This window comes from Chlamydomonas reinhardtii, chromosome 5 (assembly GCF_000002595.2).
Source record: "Chlamydomonas reinhardtii strain CC-503 cw92 mt+ chromosome 5, whole genome shotgun sequence".
Lineage (NCBI taxonomy): Eukaryota > Viridiplantae > Chlorophyta > Chlorophyceae > Chlamydomonadales > Chlamydomonadaceae > Chlamydomonas > Chlamydomonas reinhardtii.
Window position 1 is genome coordinate 2,694,587 of NC_057008.1, and position 18,126 is coordinate 2,712,712.

The window sequence follows — 18,126 nt, forward strand, 5'->3', positions numbered from 1 at the left end:
GCAACAGTGTTGCAGAGGGAAGGCGGAATCAAGGAAGCATTGGATCATACCTGTTTAAAAAGAGAAAGACATAGCCAATTTTGCAGCACACGTAACGTTGATGCAAAGAGGTTGCGGGTGGGGTCGGCGAGAGAGTCGGGGTCTGGCGGCAATGCACGGTTTCGTGTCGCTCGTCCTCACATGGCCAAAGCCAAATCGGCGCCTAACATGGAAGGGAAACCTTGTCTATTTAACTAGCAGCAACAAGCTCTGCATCCTGGTAGAATTCAAGGCCGAAAAGTCGAGGAAACGGTCTTCAAGACCTCTCGCGTGTTTTAATGTTGGTGTTGCTTAAAACGATACAAACTAACACTCTGGCATAAAGTAAATGTTACCAAGTTTGAATCAAAGAGGTCAAAGCAAACTCGCCATGTGCAACGCGCGGAGACAAGGCGCGCGCGCCGCTACATAGCCTATCCGTGTATTCTATACTCTAGCCCATCATCCAAAATGACCGATGTGCGACCAATGACAACGGGTGGACTGCGGACATCGATGAGGAGGAACGCCGACGCCTCGCCAAATCGCGTCATGTCCGCGAGCCTGTCTGCAAGCCAGTCACATGGTGAAAGTGGCGGTCGTCGGGGCCGTGGCAAGGTCACAACCCAGGCCGTCATAACAGGTGTGGCGGACGGTGGAGGCGTATAGGGCTCGGCAACGACGCACGAGCCCCATGATGTCGGACTGAAGGCGTAGGGACGAGGCTGCAAGAGGGGCATGGGAGAGCTTGTGACAAGCGCCTTGGAAACGCGGAGAAGGGGAACTGGCGGTGGGGGGGCGTCATAAAGTCAACCCCTGCACCTGCACTCCCGCAGCAGCCCCTGCCGCCCACCTTCAAGCATCGCATCACCTCGCTCCTCTCCCCCTTTCTCCCTCCCCTTTCCCTCCCCCTCCCCCTATCACTCCCTCCCCCCATCCCCATCTCTCACCTCCTCCAACCCAACAGAGGCATTTGGTCGCGGCCTGCAACACGACCTGACCCTGGCCTCCATCCGCAAGCTGAACGCCCTCACCAGCCAGGCCGCCAAGACAGAGGCGCACCTCGCCTCACGCACAGCAGCCATGAGCCGTACAGCGGCGGAGGCGGCGTCAGCCGCCGCCGCCGCCGCCGCCACCGCCGCCGCCGCCGCAGGCGCCGCCGCCGCCGCGTCAGCCACGTCAGCAGCCGCCGGACCCATAGCTACGTCAGGAGCCGCCGCAGCTGCAGGAGGCACAGCAGGGACTTCAGGAGCCTGGTTTGGCACTCGGCCGCAATCGAGGCTGGAGGGCATCAATGGAGAGGCTCGTTCCGACGGCGGCGGTGGAGGCAGCAGCATTGGTGGCGGCAGCATTGGCGGCGGCCGCGGCGGGTCGCGGCCATGGACGGCGGCGGCGGCGCTGCCGTCGCAGGCGTGGGGAGCTGCTGGCGAGGCGGCGGCGGGTGTGGTGGTGGCGGCCAGCAGCAGCCCCAGAGGGGCGCCCTGCTTTTCCGGGGCCGCGGCGGGGGCGGGGGCTGGCGGCACGGACGTGTTTGACGGCATGGGTACGGAATGCATTGCGGGCCGCGGAACGGTGAGTTGGGGCTTTGCTGAGCTGCGACCGGGCACACGGCACAGGCGGATGCACGGGACGCGGGACACGGGACGTGGGACACGGGACACGGGGCGCGGAACACGGGACGCTGTGTGTCCAGATGCCTAGGTGGTGATGGGAAGCCACTGACCTTGCGCCACGCAAGGCGCCTCCAGTTTTCGACTCGCGCTAGCCTCCTCAGCCTCCCTCCTTTCCCGCCCACTGCCCCCCTCCCCTGGCCGCTCACTTGATAACGACTCGTCTGCTGTACCGCTTTCCCAACCATCTTTGCAACCCCCCATGCCACCTGCAAGTTCACGTGCAACCCGCCCCATGCATGCATGCCATCCGCTGACGTTCTGACCCGCTGACCCGCTGACGTGCTCGTGCAGCAAGTGGCGCGGCTGCTGGCCATGCAAGACCGCATCCTGCATGTCGCAATCCGCGAGCAGCAGGCGGCGCAGGCGGCGGCGGCGGGCGGGGGCGCCGCCAACAGCCGCCACTCCCTCCTCAGCTCCGCAGGCGCAGCTGGAGGCAACGGAGGCGGAGGCGGTGGCGGCGCCGCCTGCCTGCCGAGTCTGAACCTAGTAGCGCTGTCGGCGGGCGGTGGCGGTGGTGGCGGTGGCGGTGCAGGGGAAATGTCGGCTGAGGAGGCGAAGCGGCTGCAGGGGCTGGGCATTAAACACAACAGCAGGGTGGCGGCGGCGGCGGTGAGTGGCGGCGGTGGTTGGCGGTTGTGAGTTGGAGGGCGGGGTGGGTAAGGGGTTAAGGGGTTGTTGGCACCGTTCCCAGTAAGACAGCAGAGGGGTGAGGAGGGCGTGGGGGGGGGAGGGCGTGGTGGGCGCGGGGGTTGGGTGGGAGGTCGCAAGCATCGCGGCCAAATGCCAGGTTGATGCAGGAGCGGGGCACGGGAATGGGGCAAATGTGCATAAACAATAAAACACACGCACACACATAGACACACAGACACACAGATACAGACACGCCGTAGGTGTTTGACCATAACTGCGCACGCGTGTTTGGCGGCTTTGTTCCATGTGTATTGTATTGTGTTTATAACACACACACACACACACACACACACACACACACACACACACACACACACACACACACACACACACACAGGTTCAGCTGTTCCGCCTGACGCCGCGCAAGGTAGAGCCGCACCCGGACGACGAGCTGCTGGGGCCGCCGGGCACACCGCCCAACACGCAGCGCAGCGGCACCGAGTCAGACCGCAGCTCGCGAGCGTGAGTGCTCACGAGTGCTGCACGGGGGTATGGTGCGGGTGGGGGTTTGGGTTGGGCGGTAGAATGAGGAGGGGGTGGATGGGAAGGAGCTCATTGGGGGTAGTCGTTCATGGAGACAGGGGCCCGGGGGGGGGGGGCGGATTACCATTCCCAGGAACGGCCCGGGGAGAGATGGGGGGTTGTATGCCCGAGCCCAATGAATAGGTTCCAGTTGTCATGGTGTCAGGGCCTGTTTTGTTGGGGCGGGGAGGGGAAGGGGTGCTTGACCGCCCCGAGGCAAACGTCGGGTGCAACCCCCAACACCCCTACGACTGTCATTGTGCCACACATTCTGTTCCGCTATGCACCCCCTCCCTGCCTCCCACTTCTCTTCTCCGTGGACAGCTACGCCCATCCTTACTCCTCCCTCTTCCCTCTTTCCTCCCCATAGTCGCAACCGACTGCAGGAGGGTGTGCGCGCTCAGATGGCTCGCAATCGCGGTTTCCACGTCATGTCCACTTTCATCAAGTCGCTGGAGGTAAGGCAAAGCAATGAAATGAACTTGTAGATAAGGAGTCGCAATGTCACGAAAGCATGAATGGAGCCTGTCGCGCAGATGAGCGCAGGGACAGAGAGGAAGAGAAGGGAGTTGCTATGCTGCCATGTCGACAGACGCAGATATATGCTTGAGGCCACAAACCAGAACCCAAGTTCCTACCCAAACTCCGACACCACACCTCCACACCTCCACACGCCCTGCACAGGAGTCAGACGAGCTCTCACTCATCAACCGCGCCCGAAACTTCGCCCGCCAGCAATCCGCCCAATCCGCCAACTCGCAGCGAAGCACGGCACGCGGCGGCGGCGGCGGCGGCGGCGGCGGCGCCCGGTTGGGGTCCGCCACGACAGCAGCGAAGTCAGCCGCCGCCGCAGCAGCAGCAGCAGGCGGCGGCGGCGGCGGCGCGGCGGGATCCGGGCGCTCCACGCGATCCGGAATCAACCGCAACGACTCGTTGTACGGCGTGCCGTACGGCGTAGTCACATCGTACGGCACTGGCACGGGGGCGGGGGATGGGGATGGGGTTGAGTTCTCGGGTTTCAGCTCGCTGCCGCCTGTGGCGGCGCAGGGCCCGGCGCCGTCGCTCATTGCGTTGGATGGGCACACGGCGGCGGCGATGGGCGCACTGCCGCCGGCCAGCGTCCTGGCGGCGGCGGCGACGGCGGCAGCGGCGCGCGGCGGCCTGTCCAGTGCGGGCGGCGCGGCTGCGGGTGCTGGCGCGGGTGTGGGTGTGGGTGTGGGTGGCAGCAGACAGGCCACGCCACGCGACACGGTGCCGGCTGCGTATTATGCTATTGCTGAGGGCGAGGAGCATGAGGAGCATGAGGAGCACTTTGGTGGGTTCGCGGCGCGGCGTGGCGTGGGCGTGCTGCGCCCGGCACTGTGCCTGGCGCTGGCATGGGCCCGCACTTTGACTTGTGTGTGCGTCGCAGTGGGTCATTTGCGTGGTGGGTGCGCGCGGCCTGGCCACCATGGCAGCTTTCCCTCCTGCCACCTCGCGCCACTTCTTTCTTTCGCCGTTCATCTGCTCTTCAAAACCTCCTCATCTACACTTCTCTGTGCCAATCTTTGCAACCCCCCTGTGCCTCCCCCTTCCCCTGTCCCCCTTTCTCCCTCCCTCGTCTCCTGCCCGGGCCCTCCCTGCCCCTGCAGACGAGTCGGACCTGCTGCAAGTGCCCCGCCTGCCCTCCAACCTCATGTCAGACCTGGCTCGGGCAGTGGTCCTCAGCTGCCCACACGCCGCCTCTGCAGCCGCCGCCGCCGCCGCCGCGAACTCCGCCCGCTCCAATGCCGTTCCCGCCGCCAGCGCCAGCTCCAGCCCGCGCGGCGACGCCACCGGGACTGGAATCAGCGCAGCTGGCGGCGGCGGCGGCGGTAACGGCAGTAGCCGGCACGGCAGCCCGAGCTCACGCAGCGGCAGCGCACGCGGGCGTGGGCGCAGCGGCAGCAGCCCAAGGCAAGGCAGTAGCGGCAGTGGCGGCAGCGCCGCCGCCGGCCGGGCCGGCTCCGCCGCCCGCCGCGGCAGCAACGGCGCGGGCAGCTCCGCCGCCGCCGTCCACAACAGCAGCATTGGCGGCGCCAGCCATGGCGTGTACGGCAGCCCTGGCGTGTACGGCAGCCCTGGCACGTACGGCAGCCCTGGCACGTACGGCAGCCCTGGCGGCGCCGCCAGCAGCATGACTAATCACGGCCGCCAGGGCGCCTCCAGAGGCGGCGGTGCTGGTGGTGGTGCTGGGGGTGGGTATGTTCGGTCTATGTCTATGTCCGCGGCGTTCCTGCAGGAGCAGGGACACGTGGCGGAGCGACCGCCCTCGCCCGAATTCCAGGCGAGGATGGGTTGGTGGTTGGTGGTTGGGGCAGTTGGTGATTGGTGGAAGTTGGAGCGGGGTTGAGCGGCAGGCGTGGGAGGCGAGGCGAGGCGAGGGCAGAGGGACTGAGGATGCCGGTTGGCATTGCATGGTGGCGAAATGTGGGTGGCTGCTGCGCGTATTGGGGGGCGGGGCCAGCAGGCGGCCACAGTCACTCCTGCCATCACAGGCTCGTACTCAGGTGTGAACCTGCTGATCTGCTCGGCCCTTCCCCGCCGCCCTGGACCCTCCTTATACCTCTACCTCTCAACCTGGCCAGTGGTACTGCTATGCTGTAACATCTGTGTCTTTCCTGCTAATGCTACGGTGAATACGCTCCTGTTGCTGATGTTCCTGTAGACCCAGCTTGCTGACGTGGAGCCCTACACGGGCCGCTACGGCTCCCCGGAGCGACTGGCGGAGCGGCTCCGGCGCACTGCGGTGGCGGCGGTGGAGGCCAACCCAGCAGGTGGGCGGATGGTGGAGACGAGGCTTGGGGCTTGGGGAGGGGGCTGCCGGAGCACGTCAAGGCGCAAGCACTCACACACACAAAGGCATGCATGCACGCAACACACACTTCGAGTCGCATACACACGCTTCGAGTCGCACACACACGCGCACACGCACACGCACACACACACACACACACACACACACACACACACACACACACACACACACACACATGCACACACATATATATGTGCCGTTTGTTTTTGTTTAACACACACACACACACATATGCACGCATACACCTGCTTTGGGTCGCATGACGTGGCATTCATGCGGTACATGCAATCTGCTGGCGTGATGCTGACTGCAACTGCCTGCTTCCGCCGTTGCGTGCGCACTCACGCACACGCACAGGCTACCGGGAAGACGTGGCGGCGGCGGAGGTGGCGTTGTACCGCCAGGTGGGGATGTGGGCTGGGTGTTGGGTGATTACTAATGCCGTGATGCCGGGATGCCGGGATGCGGGATGAGGGACAACATAACATGGGACTAGGGACATGGCACTAGTGCCTGCTTGCTGCAGGCTACCGTAATCAAGCACTGCTGCAGACTCGTTGCCTGAACCAACGATGGCATCAGTGCACGCTGCACCCGCTCATGCCGCTTGTGTGTGTGCGTGTGCTCGCACCTTCAACATCCACACGCCAGGTGGCGGACCGCGGGCGGGCGGCGTTGCAGCGCACTGCCGAGGAGCCGCAGGATGTGCGAGCCACCGACGACCTACACAAACAGGCACGTGCATGTATGTGTGCGTGTGCGTGCTCATGTGTGCTTATGTGTGTGTAGGTGTGTTGGCGTGGTGGTCTAAGCGGCGGCATGTACGGCATGTGTGTATGTGTGTTAGACCGCGACTGGGTAGTAGTGGGAGCGCGACTGCGTGCCATCCAAGCAAGGCGTGCGGCGGCGGCGGCGGCGGCATGACTGTGGCGGTGACTATGGTGTTGTGGCGGGCTTGGCTCTGGGGGGCTGCCGCTCTCACGACTGGGCAGTGGGCACTTCAGCCACGGGCACTGCAGTCGGGCATCTCACCTCCCTTCTCCATTCCCGTCCTCTCACGCACCGTTTTAGCTTGCTTGGTTTAGTTTGGGCTGGTATTTACAACCCTCCCCCCCCCACACACACGCACACACACACACACGCACCCGCAGGTCTCGCTGCTGCACTTCTGCCGCCCCTACTTCCTAGCGCCGGGGCCGGTGAAGGAGGTGCGCGCGCGCGTGTGGCTACCCGGCGGGCGGCAACCTCTGAAGTCTCTACCTGCTGTGACGCACCCCACTCTCTGCTAATCACCACATCTAGCGTGCGTGCGCGCGCATTCTTCTCGTGTAGCTCCCTCCCCTCCTCCTCCTCCTCCTCCTCACGCGCAGGTTCCACCAGCTTGCAGTGCAGCAGTCCGGCTTGCATTGGGTCTGGTACTCAGGACTTGACCTCCCTCCCGCTCTCCTTCCCTACCTGCCCCCTCCCTTCGCGCTCAGGCGGTGCCGCTGCGCCCCGCCTCCAGCCACCGCCTGCTCCGCCGCTCCGCCACCGCCTCGCTGGCCGCCCGCACGATGGAGTCGGTGTTCCTGCCGCGGGCCACAGACAACGACGCGGGAGACCTGCTGGACACAAACTCGGGTGCGCGGGAGTTTAGGAGGCGGGGTTAAGGCTGTGTGACGATGCACCTTATGACAGCTGTGTTTCCAATGCTCACACTGCTTCAAATTCTCCTCCTGCCTGGTTCCACTCCCATGTGCATATGATTGCTGCTCCCAATGCTCACACCGTTTTCAGTTTGCCAATTCTTGAATTTTGCCGCCGTCCTTGCCAACGGTGGTCCCAACGCCCTGCCCCACACACCCACGCATGTGCGCGTGCAGTCCGAGAGCGGCAGGCGCGCAAGGACTGGAACCGGGTGGTCCGCAAGGACGGCTTCAAAAGCATGATCGCGCGCGACGACCCCGCGGTGAGAGCGAGGGGCAGGAACGAGGGAGCGGGAGATTAGTGGAGGAGCGAGGGAGCGAGCAATCAAGCGCTAGAAAAGCTTTGTGGGGCTGGTGTGGTGCATTTCGCGAGAGAGAGAGCGGCCTCGTCTCGGCTGGAGCCGATCACGGTGGTTGCTCCTGACGGCAGGGTAATCAGTCGCGATAGGATGACGACGCTGCAAGTGCCGCTATTTGCGGTGCTGACACATTGCTCGCACCTCCCTTGCCTAGTTGCCTGTGACGCCATGGTTCTCGCCGCCTGTTCCCTTGCCCACCTGCCCACCTGACTGTTCATCTGACTGCCTGCCCACCTGCCTGCCTGCCGGTCTGTCTGCATGCCAACCTGCCTGCCTGCCTGCACACACAGGTCCGGGGTGGGCTGTGCGGCATGGGCGGGGCTCTGGACGCGTGTCTGGCGGTGCTGCTTCGGCACAAGGACTCCATCAAGTCTGCGTTTGGGTTCTACGGCATACAGGGTGGGTGGTAGGGCTGCTGTTGGGCTAGTGGGCTGGGGGCTTGCTGATGGGGGCATGCTGATAGAAGCTGCGTGGCGCAGCGCGGCGCGGCACGCGCGGCGCGGAGGGAGGGAGAGGGGGCGTATGCACACCATCTTACTTGCCGGGGCTGCAACCTAACCCAGCACTCTCTCCCAAACGTGCGTCTGGACACTCATCATGTCACCTCCTCGACATGCCCAATGCCTTGGGAATACCTACACGATACCCAAGCGGCTGCGCGTCCACCTCCACGCGCAGGCACGGAAACCACCGAGCAGTGCTTCGCGATCGGACACAACGAATGGCGCGCCTTCGTCACGGACTGCGGACTGGCAGTGCCGCCCACCGCCACCCCCTCCATCTTCCCACCCGCCGCCACCACCACCTACACCGTTGACGGCACCTCCCCTTCCTCCTCCGGGCCTGCCCCGCGTGTGCCGCCGCTGCCGCTCGGTGGCGCCGCCACGCAAATCGGCACCGGCTCGGGCGCGAACCCGAGTTCAAATCCCGCCGGGGCCACGTTGAAGCGCCAGGCCTCCATGACGGGCCTGCTGCAGCAGGCAGACGCGGCCTTCCTGGCGGCCAATTATAAGCCCGACAAGCAGAGCGCGGAGGGGCAGGTGTGCCGTTGCTGTGGGCGGGAGAGAAGGCAGATGGCTGCAGGGACGGGCGGTGGGCATCACCGGTAGCGGTAGCGCGTTGGGCGCCGGTCACAGGGCCTTAGGAGGATCTCAACTGCATCCTCCTTGACTCTTGGGACGTGCTGGGCTCGGGCACAGAACCCTCACTGCCTCTCCCTCTCCCACCCCGCAGGCCAACCTGGACCGGGCGCTGATGCGGTTTGAGTTCATTGAGGCGCTCATTCGCCTGGCCGTGGCGCGGCACGTCAAGGCTGGCTGCAAGCTGGGTGGGTGGCCGGCGGGCGGGCGGGCGGCCGGGCGTGTGCGCGTGTGGGCCTTCGTGTGTCCATGCATGCGTGCGTACGCGGGTGCGTGTGTGGGCGGCTGTCTGACAGCAAGTCGGGACCGTGTGAGCGTGGGGAACTCTAGCGCCCTCTTTCTCGCTGCACGTGACATGGCAAGGCACTTGTACGCCATTCTTACACCGCACCCACACATGCACACACAAAGCCTACCCCACTAACACACACACACGCGCGCGCACATACACACACGCAGGCACGGTGGCGGCGGCGCTGGAGCACATGTGGACGGAGGAGGTGCTGCCGGGCCTGCCGCCGCACGCGCTGCACGAGCCCAACGCCTGGCGGCTGGGGGCGCTGTACGGCGACCACCGGGTCAACGAGGTGCTGACGAGGCACCTGGAGGTGGTCACGGTGCGTGTGTTTACACGTTTGTGTGTGCGTGTGTGTGTTAAAAAACGAAACGAAAGCCCGCCCAGACGACGCCGGAGTTACCTGTGTGTGTGTGTGTGTGTGTGTGTGTGTGTGTGTGTGTGTGTGTGTGTGTGTGCGTGTACATGTGTGTGTGTGTGCTCTGGCAGCAGTGCCATTGCCGGTGTCAGTTCATAGGAATAAGGGTGTGGGAAGAACTGCGGGTGCATGCCGGTGAGCCTTACGCCGTCGTCGTACTGCCGCGGTCGCCTGGAACCCTCGCCCCTCAATGCTCACCCCACCCCAGGCCGCCTTCGACCTGTACCGCGCCTCCAACAAGGACAAGCGGCTGCGACTGGCGGACTGGTTGGGTCTGGTGAACGCGGCGGGGCTGATCGGTGCGTGTGGGAGTGGGAGATGGCAGGTCTGGGTGAAGCGCGGGAGCGAGATGGCAGGAGTGGGAGGGCGGGAGTGAGAGGGTGCTACTGAGGGCGGGAATGAGAGGGTGATACTGAGGGCGGGAATGAGAGGGTGCGGGGGCTGTATGATGCCTGCCGGGGCTCATGAATTCTCGTGTATGTCGCGATTCCTTTGATCCCGCCTCCCCGCGAGGCTGCCAGCTTGTCCTTCCATTCCTCCTCCCATTTCTCCTCCCATACCTCACCCTTTCCAGCCCTTCCTCCCATCCCTCCTCCCACCCCTCCTCCCACCCCGCCTTACACCCTCCTCCACCACCCCTCCTCCCACCCCTCCCCTCCTCCCACACCCCTCCCTCCACCAGGCGAGGCGACCGGTCTGTCGCAGCGGGACGCCCGGATATGCTTCGCACGCTCCCTGTGTGTGGTGGTGGACGAGGTGGGCGGGACCGCAGGCGGGGCCGCAGCCGGCGGCGGCCGCGGCGGCTCCGGCCCTCCTCCGGGCTGGCTGCGGTCCATCAGCGCGGACCGCTGCGACCTGATGGAGGCGCTGGCGCGGCTGGCGGAGGCGATGCAGCCGCCGCCGCGGGAACAGGTGCGGGAGGCGGGAGGAGGGGAGGAAGGAGGGAAAGGAAGAAGGGGCAGGACAAGGATTTGGGAGGGGAGGAGGGAGTGGGCTGAGGTTGCGTATGAGGATATGGGATGCAGGGAGGGAGGCGGGCAGGGAGGAGTGGGAGTATGTATATGTATCGCCCCGGAAGTGGGGCCTATTGTCATGCGTGCGCTCACGCCTACATGTTGATGTGTGAGCGCATGCACGTATTTTAATCGAGTTTGACGCGCAACATGCCCATGCACGTGCATGCCCATGCCCATGCACGTGCGTGCCCATGCACGTGCGTGCCCATGCACATGCACGTGCCCAGGTTGCGGCGGCGCTGCGGGTTAGATGCATGCCCACCATCATTTGCATGCCTGCTGCTTACTCCTCTCCGCCCGTGCCCAGGTTGCGGCGGCGCTGCGGGACGTGGTGGGTCTGCACGGTCTGGAGCTGCAGGAGGAGCTGCTGCGGCCCTGGCTCGCCTACTACAGCCTGGTGAGGGCGAGGGTGAGGGCGGGGGGTGAGGGCGGGGGTGAGGGCGGGGCGGGGGGTGAGGGCGGGGGGGCGGGGGGGGGGGTGAGGGCGGGGGGGGGGGGGGAGGGCGGGGCGGGGGGGGGGGGGCGCGCGGGGGGGGGGTTGCACTCATGATAGGAAGGGGGAAGGAGGGAGGGAAGAGGAGGACAGAGGGAGGGAGGAGGAGGAGGGCGAGGAGGAGGACGAGGAGGAGGACGAGGAGGAGGAGGGGGAAAAGAGGAGGGAAGGTACGGCGTAGCTGTTTCCGTTGCACCGGTGTGCGGCAGGGAGGAAATGACGGGGTGGTTGCCGGGGCAGTACTGCATTCAGTACAGAGGATGATGCCTGCCACTCCTCCCCACCCTTCCTTCACCCCGCCTGCACCCCTCCTTCAACCCTCCTGCACCCTCCTTCGCCCCTCATTCACAGATGCCGCCCACGGAGTTGGCAGAGCGCAACAGCCGCATCCACGAAGCGGCGGAGGCAGCCGCCGCAGCGGAAGCAGCAGCCCTGGTGGCGGCGGAGCGCGCAGCGGCAGCCGCCGCTGCCGCCGCCGCGGCCGGCGGCCGGCCCGGCACCGCTGGCACCACCACTATTAGAGGCGAGACGTCGCCAGGGTCGCCGCCGCTTCAACTCATGATGCCGCCAAATGCGAGCGACATACCCTCGCTAGGCTCAACGTTGACGGGCTACGCTAGCCCCCAGCTGCAGCCGGACAGCATCAACGGCATTGTCGGCGGCGCCGGTTTGCAACAACCGCCAACGTCCAACCGACAGATTTCCGTTGCTGGATCTGGCGGCCGCCGCACCCTGGATGGCATTGCATCTGTGATTGACGGCTCGCGGCCCGGCACAATTGACGGCGTCAGCGGTGAGGCTGGTGGTGCTGCTGGCGGTGGTGCGGGTGGTGGTGCGGGTGGTGGGGGTGGGGATGGTCGGCGGCTGTGGTGGCAGCTGGAGGCGTTGTTGGAGGTGCTGGAGGGGCGGCTGCGGGAGAGGTGGGAGGTGTCGGATAACGAGCAACTGGTGCTCAAAATGCAGACCGTGGCGCGCAGCCTCGTTTCAGGCATGTAGACTTTCGGTTTGCGAAGGGTGCAGTGAAGAGGTGTGCAGTCAGCATTCGCTAGATAGGTTTTGCTGTCTGTGAAGTATGGTGGCAGGTAGCAGATTATTGCTGTGGATTCGAAGAACTGCAGGACACCTGGCGTGTTGCGTTGTGTTCGGATGCCATGTGCCGTGCAGGCAGAGGTCGTGACGTGGTTGATACGGTACTCGTAACAGCTTGTCCGTACATCGTGTGGTTTCGGATGTTCGTGCCCGTCACCTGCCCATCAGCGAACACTGCGTGCCGCATGGGTCAAACCTGGCAACGACATGTGTGGGATCGGCACTGCGCGGGGGTACATGAGTTACATATGGACTGGAGGTTAACCGCTGGGAGTTGTGATTGTTTGTGACTAAACGTGAGCGCAGACGGGCACGTGACCAACCGGCAGGATGTGTGCGTACGGCACAGCCCCGTACTGGGAATTGAATCAGGATCAATATCGGCTTATCAGCTGCCGGGGCCAGAGCCCCCAGTCGATCATCGTGTCCAGTAGAGTGACAGTCACATGTAAGTACAGCGCCGTCTGGCGTGTGTCATACTGACATGGAAGGCAAGCCCCCGTTGCGAATGTCGCAAGGCAAAGCTTTGCTGCTCGTCTAGGCTTGTTAGCGGAGTGCTGTCGAAATGCGAACGCGAATGTGCTTGTCCTGTGGCGGCTTGTCCTGTGGCGGCTTGGAACGTGCGCGATGCTCACGAGGTAGGGGCATAGCGCGTGGTAGACAGTCTAGACACCATGTGCTGCGTCTCCGGACTGCTGCGCACTCACGGTATCCGTACATGACAACCAACCCGCGCCCAGCGACACGCTGACTAAGCGAGTTAGCGAGGCGCCCTCAGTGTCTTAACCAGGTCAACATTCAAAAGCATGGGCTCAAGGACGATCTGTCGAAACCGGCTTGCATTCTGCCAGGGAACAAGGCCGCAGGGAAAGGCTCACATGCAACCCCTTGCAAAACCAGGGGCCCATCTACAAGCAGCACAACCTGCAATGACCCATTCTGTACAACTGAGTACCCATGGCCGCCAAAACAGCTACTTGCACACAACGCCGGGTGCAGCATGCGCAGCCGGCGTCTGCGTCAGTTCCATCGCTCCCGAGCGCAAACCTGCGTCAGAGCCCTGGTGCCTACACAACCCCAAGCATCCACCAATGCAGAAAGATCCATTGTGTGGGCCAATCATTCCAACCACAATGCCTCCCGTGTTGTACATTCTGCCCCCACCCCTACTGAACCCGCTCGTGCCACTGGTCGATGCTGCTCGCTCCGAATCAGCCTGCGACCGCTACTTCTTCGGCCTGACTCCCTGCATGATGCGCTTGCGGCTGACGCCCAAGGTCCGCAGCTGCTGCAGGCAGGCCGCCGCCGCTAGCTGCCGGGCCGTCTCCTTGTCCGCTGCCACCTGCAAGCATTTAATTATAAAGCGAGGCGGTTGGCTCTACACACCAAGACATGCGCATCACCATGCTCGGCAGCCAAATATTGATCACTGCGCGCGAAGTGTACTGCACTGGCATGTCTCTTCGTGCAGCCACCACCCGCCGCCACTCACCCGGCCAGTTGCTGAAACATTGGTGCTCTCGTTGCTCGAATGCAGCATTACGGTCGCCTTGAAGGTTGCGCCAATGCAGCTGCCAGCGCCGCCGCCTCCAGCAGATACGGCCATGGCCACAGGACCCGGTATCCTCTCGATCTCCATCTGCGTCCACAGCATCCACACGACACGCCTTAACACGTGCAGCCATTTTGCCTGGCGTCAGGTTGTGGCCTTGTTGGCTGTGGCCTGACCTGACCAGTTGCTGCAAAAACACGCAAGCCCTACGCCCACACACGCCACAAGCCCGAGTCCCCCAGCCTCCCGTCAGTCAATCATTCGGTCAGGCACGTGCGCGCGCACACACACATACACACACACGCGGGCTTCCGTTTCATTTTTTAACATACACACACACGCACACACACACACACACACACACCTCTGCGGGCTGCCAGCCAACGCTGGCCACGTAGCGCTGCAGCAGCTCCAGCGGCAGCACGGGCGGGGAGCCACCCTACGTGGATGGGAGGCAAAGCGGCAGTACAATGCATGGGTCAGGTAGTGGAACGCTGGGCAGTGAGAAGCAGCCTTGCTACTGTGCAGGTGTGTGTGTGTGTGTGATGGGACAGGGTTTAGGCAAGTTGGCGAGGTCCCGTAGGGTGCAGCTGATGCCCATATCCAAAGCAGACGGCAGACAGTTTGCAGTGGCAGAGCAGAAATGCATGGCTGGTCGAACGCCGGAGTTACTGTACCGACAAGTTGCTGGCTGGCTGGAAGTTTGCTGATGCGCGTGCATGCGGCTCCCACTGTGCCGGTGTGTGTTTGACCGAGAGCGGGCATGTGCCAGCCGCACATTCTGACCAACAACTGCCCGCGCACACGTGCACGGCCTAAGCCCTCACCATGGTCAGCTTGTGGGCTTTGCGGTAGTGCTTCTTCACGAACTCGGGTAGCTGAGCCGCGCCCGGCGGCGGGGCCGCAGCCTGCTCTGCGTCAGCGGCGTCCCGGGCGGCGCCGCTGTTTTCGAGCGGCTGCTGCTCAGAGGCCGGTGAAGGAGACGGGGCGGAAGCTGCAGCTGCCGCAGCTGCCGCAGCTGCCGCAGCTGCCGCAGCTGCCGCAGGTCCGTTCGCCCCAGGCCTCTCTGCGTCGGCCTCCTGCTTCACCTGCACCTTGTGCCGCGTCTTCGGCTGCCGCTGGTCGGCATCAGACGCCAGGCCACCCGCCAGTCCAGCATCGCGCTTGCGGCCCGCTGCGGCAGGTTCCGCAGCAGCAGCCGGCGTCGCCGGCACGTGTGGCGATTGCGAGCCACCCGCAGCACCGGCCGCGGCCAGGGGAGTGTAAGGTTGCCAGCCGCCAGCAGCCACCCTCCCCCTCCGCGCGTCCTTGGCGGCGGCCGCTGCCGCCGACAGAGGTCCACCAGCAGTCGGGTGCGGCACCTTCGGTTGCTGCAGCCGCGGCGGCGGCGACGACTGCGTCAATGGCTGCGCGCGGTGCTGAGCCGGCTGCGCTGCGCGCTTGGCTGGCCGCTGCTCTCCCGCCTCTTGCTCTTCTTCCTCCTCTTCCTCCTCCTCTTCCTCCTCGTCTTCCTCCTCTTCCTCCTCCTCTTCCTCCTCCTCTTCCTCCTCCTCGTCCTCCTCCTCTTCCTCCTCCCGAACCCGTGCCGCCCGCTTCCGCCTAGCTGCTGCTGGCGTCCCTCCCGCCGCAGCCGCGTCAATGGGTGCGCCCCTCCTCACCAACTTGAGCTCCACTGCGATCACACGCCCGCCGCCCCCGCCCCCGCCCCCGCCCCCGCCGCCCCCACCGCCGCCCCCGCCGCACCAGCCCCCACCGCCCCAGCCCCCGCCGCCGCCGCCCCCACCGCCGCCGACGCCGACGCTGCTACCCCCCTTGCCAGGGCGGCAGGCGGCGCCTCCGGCAGCGCCCGCTGCTGCACCCGCTGCTGCTGCTGCTTCCGGCTCCAGCACGGCCCGGAAGCGCAAGGTGCTGCCGGGCCCGGCTCCGACGCTCGTAGTCCAATGCGATAGCCGCGCTACCATCCACCTCGCGCTAGTGCAGTGACTCGGTACGCCGTGGCATCTTATCGCCGCTGCGGGTGCCAGTTGCTGCTCCTTCACTGGCAGCCACAGTGGCAGCTCCGGGAGGCTGCCGAACCCGGGTAGCACGCCCGTGATCGCCGCCTCCGGACCCAGCAGCGCCGCCATCGTCCGCTTCGGCAACCAATGGAGTCCGGACAACGGGACGGTCACTAGGCACGGGTCTCCATGCTGCAAAGTGCTCACACGCCGGGCGTGCTCCGTGCGGTGCTCCTCGCCCGGCTGTTCGGCCTCTTCCTCTGACGCAGCTGATGGCTGCGACTCAGCCAAGTCGTCGGAGGCCGACACCTCCGACTGCGACTCCTCCTCCGACGCCTCCTCCGACTCCGACACCTCCTCCGACACCTCCTCCGACTCCGACACCTCCTGCAGCTGCCGCCGCACCTTCTGCATCGCCCGCTCCCGCTGCTGCTGCCGCCGGTCTCCAGTTGGCCCAGGCGCTGGCACCGCCGCTGCTCCTGCTGCTGCCGGTGCGGCAACCTCAACAACCACACGGCTGCGTGGCAGCAACCTCAGCTGCAGCAGCGTCGTGTTGTAGCCAACCGACAGCTGCCGACGCAGGGGCCCTAGCCCGTTGATTCTGTACGCACCATCGTAAACAAGGCGAGCCCCGCTGTACACGTGTAGCTTGTCGTGCGGCCTGCTGCCGTCCCGGTAGTGCAGCGTGATGGGCTGGCTGCAGCAGGCCAGTCCGCTGCCGCCGACTGCGGCCGCAACCGCCTCAGCGGCGGGCCGGACCGCCACTCCTGCGCAACCGGAACCACGCGCTGCAGTACTACTGGGGCCGGGGCCCGCCCGTGCCGCAGCCATAGCGTCGTTGTCATCGTCCGTGTCGTCAGCGTCGTCGTCGGTCACGGCGCTCCGTCTGGCGGCGCGCTTCGCCCGGAAGGCCGCAGAGAGGGCCTCCGCCGCCGCTGGGAAGGCCAGCCGCGCTGACGCCACAGACAGTCTACACGCGCCCATACTGCTGCTGCCGTTAAGGCGGCACACGATCGTCCCTTCGGCGGCTCGCGGCGCCCTCACCGCGGCCCCGTGCTGTGCTGCCTGCTGCAGCGGCCGCTTCCGGCCTGTGCGGCGCCTGTCAGCCTCGTCGGAAGCCTCCTCCTCTGACTCCCCCACTGACTCCTCCTCTGACTCCTCCACTGATTCTTCCTCTGAACCGTTCCCAGATGCTTCCTCTGACTCCTCCAGTGGATCCTCTGCTCCCCGCAAGTCCTCCGAATCAGTAGGCGCAAATGACTCCTCAGATTCGTTGTCCGAGTCCGTGGATCCGCCCGCCCGCTGCTGCAATTGTTGATTTACCTTCTGACTTGCCCGCTGACATCGCTGCCACCGGTCCGCCAACCCACCCAGCTCCCAAGGCTCTGCTGCTGCGGCCTCTGCCGCCGCCTCCAGCACGACACGCCCGCCACGCAGGACGGAGAGCTGCAACGGCGCGCGCGGTGCGAAGGACAGATGCTGCCGCAGAGGCCTTAGCCCAGCAATCCTGAGCTGTTGGTTTGTGTCGCATACCAGGCGAGCCCCAGTGTACACGTCGAAGCCGTGAGCTGGGCTGCCGATGGCCTGGTAGTGCAGTTTGATGGGCTGGCTGCAGCACGACGGCCTGCTGCCGCCACCGGCTGCGTCCGTTTCTTCGCCAGGCGCGGCGCCCGACTGCACGGCGGCCTCAGCAGCGGCGCTAGTCTGTCGGCCGAAGCGTCCCGCCTTAAAGGCCTTAGACAGGGCATCGGCCTCCACTGGAAAGGCTGCTCGTGCCGTGGACCAGGACAAGCGCCAGCTGCCGCTGCAACACAGTCGAAAGACGGCCGACTGCTTTGTGGCTGCGGTGGCTGCTCTCACCGCTTCTCCCCTTTGACCAGCTGCCGGCTTCGCCATGCGCGCGTGCTGGTGCTGACAGCCTGCAGCTCCCGATTTCGGAGGTCGGGTGGTTACGCCTTGACCTGGTGGGGCCCTGCGTCGATGGCGGGTATTCAGCCAGGGCGAAGTGTTGTCGGGCGGGGCGGGTCATGTCAACTGCAGCGCACATGTGCCATTTCCGTTCCAGGCTCAGACCTGTCTGGAATTAAGCCTAGAACGGAGAACGGCAGCGGGGTCCCGATTCGCGTGCCAAGCGCCAGCCAGCGATTGCTGAAAACCCCAGCGCCAAGCTGACAACCCTGGCCTGAACCCAAGTCACCGTCACCAAGCACCACATAAGACTTACTTAGCTCAATATTCCGCATGCTCTCAGTCCAGAGCCAGGGCTTCGGCATTCTTTCACTCGCACTGCAGTCGTGGTCTCGTTGTTACCTTATCGTTTTAGCGTCTGTAAATAAATAGACTG

General features: G+C 64.9%; 2 protein-coding genes across 3 annotated transcripts; one reads left to right on the forward strand and one right to left on the reverse strand.

Moving 5' to 3' along the window:
• The first annotated feature begins 213 nt into the window (after positions 1-213).
• CHLRE_05g236700v5 (uncharacterized protein) lies at positions 214-12,875 on the forward strand. Of its 2 annotated transcripts, XM_043062274.1 has the most exons (22): positions 214-661; positions 986-1,590; positions 1,983-2,300; positions 2,719-2,843; positions 3,274-3,361; positions 3,588-4,218; positions 4,535-5,208; positions 5,590-5,698; positions 6,097-6,143; positions 6,391-6,474; positions 6,891-6,947; positions 7,218-7,359; positions 7,602-7,687; positions 8,074-8,182; positions 8,462-8,823; positions 9,017-9,110; positions 9,382-9,539; positions 9,844-9,934; positions 10,318-10,547; positions 10,879-10,896; positions 10,959-11,048; positions 11,496-12,875. In XM_043062274.1, the coding sequence occupies exons 1-22, from the start codon at positions 490-492 to the stop codon at positions 12,138-12,140; spliced, it is 4,935 nt and encodes a 1,644-aa protein (XP_042924839.1). In that variant the 5' UTR covers positions 214-489; the 3' UTR covers positions 12,141-12,875. The 2 variants fall into 2 exon arrangements, with proteins under 2 accessions (XP_042924839.1, XP_042924838.1); XM_043062275.1 differs by lacking the exon at positions 10,879-10,896.
• Positions 12,876-12,877: 2 nt separating this feature from the next.
• On the reverse strand, positions 12,878-18,093 carry CHLRE_05g236750v5 (uncharacterized protein). The gene is made up of 5 exons (XM_043062276.1): positions 18,007-18,093; positions 14,613-17,754; positions 14,150-14,224; positions 13,726-13,872; positions 12,878-13,575 (listed from the first exon to the last, which is right to left on the reverse strand). The coding sequence occupies exons 2-5, from the start codon at positions 17,676-17,678 to the stop codon at positions 13,459-13,461; spliced, it is 3,405 nt and encodes a 1,134-aa protein (XP_042924840.1). The 5' UTR covers positions 17,679-17,754; positions 18,007-18,093; the 3' UTR covers positions 12,878-13,458.
• Between the last annotated feature and the right edge of the window lie 33 nt (positions 18,094-18,126).